This window comes from Eimeria necatrix, genomic scaffold (genome assembly GCF_000499385.1).
Source record: "Eimeria necatrix Houghton genomic scaffold, Enh_scaff869, whole genome shotgun sequence".
Taxonomy (NCBI): Eukaryota; Apicomplexa; class Conoidasida; order Eucoccidiorida; family Eimeriidae; genus Eimeria; species Eimeria necatrix.
This window is the reverse complement of record NW_013654672.1, coordinates 690-2,500: the sequence shown is the minus strand read 5'-3', so window position 1 is coordinate 2,500 and position 1,811 is coordinate 690. Positions and strand designations below refer to the sequence as shown.

Sequence of the window (1,811 nt, the reverse complement as noted above, 5' to 3'; positions counted from 1 at the left end):
GGCCCACGTTGGGGGGTGCCCTCTGCAGCAGCGACTCGCAGAGTCGGGCGGTGGACAGCTCGTTGAGTTTAAGGCCGCGGGAGGCCAGGTAGTCGACGTACTCTGCGGCGCCAAACCCTAAACCCTAAACCCTAAACCCTAAACCCTAAAGCAGCCCTTGGCCAAGGCCCCCACAAAGGCCGCAGCAGCACTGAAGGCAGCGGGAGAGCAGCAGCAGCTCCTCACCTGCTTCTGACGCTTCAGCGCTCACAGGCATGCTTGCGCAGCTACGGCCTAGGGTTTAGGGTTTAGGGTTTAGGGTTTAGGGTTTAGGTACCTCTCTCGCTCTCCAACAGAAACAGCAGCGCCCGCCCCTGTTTGCCGAGGCGCGCCGTGCGGCCGATGCGGTGTACGTACTCCTCGAGTTGCTGCGGGGGTTCGAACTGCAGTATCCAGTCCACCTGCGCCCAAACCCTAAACCCTAAACCCTAAACCCTAAACCCTAAACCCTAAACCCTGGCCACTGAGTCTGAGGCCTGAGGCCAGGATCGCAAACTGCGGCCCGAAGCCGCCAGCCGCACGCGCTGTCAACGGCCCCCGCAAAACGAAGGGCCACGAAGAAAGGGTTTAGGGTTTAGGGTTTAGGGTTTAGGGTTTAGGGTTTACCTCGGGCAGGTTCAGGCCCCTGGCCGCTACGTCTGTCGAGAGCAGCACCGCCCCCTCCCCGGTAAGTTTTGTAAATTCATCCATGCACCCGATTCTGCGCACAAAATCTAAACCCTAAACCCTAAACCCTAAACCCTAAACCCTATTCCCTAAACCCTAAGCCCTGCACGTTTGCGCGTGGCGGCCAGCAGCTACGGAGCAGCCAACTGCACCCTGCACTGTGTCAGCTTGCTGCTTAAAGTTCTGCTTGGAGTTCCTATCTCAGCACTGCTGCTGCTGCTGCAGTTGCTGCTGCTGCTGCTGCAGTTGCTGCTGCTGCTGCTGCTGCAGCAGCAACGCCCCGCACCTGTCGTCTCTGTTCATAGCCCCGTGGATTTTAAAAACCTCAAGACTCTGCAGCACGAAAGGGCCCCACAGTCCAGGGTCTTCATGGCCAAGATCATCATCAGCTAGCTCATCATTTTGCTGTTCATCTTCCTCTTCTGCTGCTGCTGCTGCTGCTGCTGCTGCTGTTGGGGCGTGCTGCTGCTGCTGCTTGGTTGCGTTTTTTTTGTGCTGCTTGATGCCTGCGGCGATCCGCTGCAGGTGCTGCTGCTGCTCGCGCTGCTGCAGATGCAGCTTCTGCAGCAGCTGGCGCTGCTGCTGCATGCGCTGGCGCTGCTGCCGGTCGTGCTGCAGCAGCAGCGGCCAGCGCAGCCGCAGCAGCAGCTGGTAAAGGAACTCCACGTGGTCGCAGCAAGACAAGAAGACAACTAACTTCCTCTTGTTTGCTTCTGCTGCCAGCAAAAAGGACAGCAGCGGCAGCAGCCGCAGCCGCGGGCTGCAGACGAGGAAGAACTGCTGCAGCTGCGGCGGCACGTCGAAGGCCGGCAGCGCCCCCGGCTCGCTGCTGCTGCTGTCAGCAGCAGCAGCAGCAGCAGCAGCAGGCATGCTGCAGCAGCAAAGCCGGCCAATGATCTTCCGTTCGAGCTCCGGGGTCAGCGGCTCTTGCCGCTGCAGCTCCCGCTGCTCCCCGCCCCCCTCTCCCCCCTCCTCCGGCTCCTGCTGCTCCCGCTGCTGCTGCTGCTGCTGCTGCTGCTGCTGCTGCTTGAAGGTCCGCTGCAGCAGCCGCTGCACCTGCGCCATGCGGGCCTCCCCCGTCTCAGCCTGAGCCAAAGACACCCACT

General features: G+C 61.2%; 1 protein-coding gene across 1 annotated transcript in view; it reads right to left on the bottom strand.

Annotated features, from left to right (window-relative positions):
* The window catches only part of ENH_00080200 (ATP-dependent RNA helicase, putative), a gene marked incomplete at both ends in the record, with an annotated part of 1,631 nt that extends 902 nt beyond the window's left edge, over positions 1–729 (bottom strand). Inside the window, 3 exons of the mRNA XM_013583250.1 lie at positions 1–102; positions 317–440; positions 646–729. The exon at positions 1–102 is cut by the window's left edge and continues 178 nt beyond it. Of these exons, the coding sequence (XP_013438704.1) occupies positions 1–102; positions 317–440; positions 646–729 (310 nt within the window). The remainder of the gene's footprint in view (positions 103–316; positions 441–645) is intronic.
* Positions 730–1,811: the final 1,082 nt, after the last annotated feature.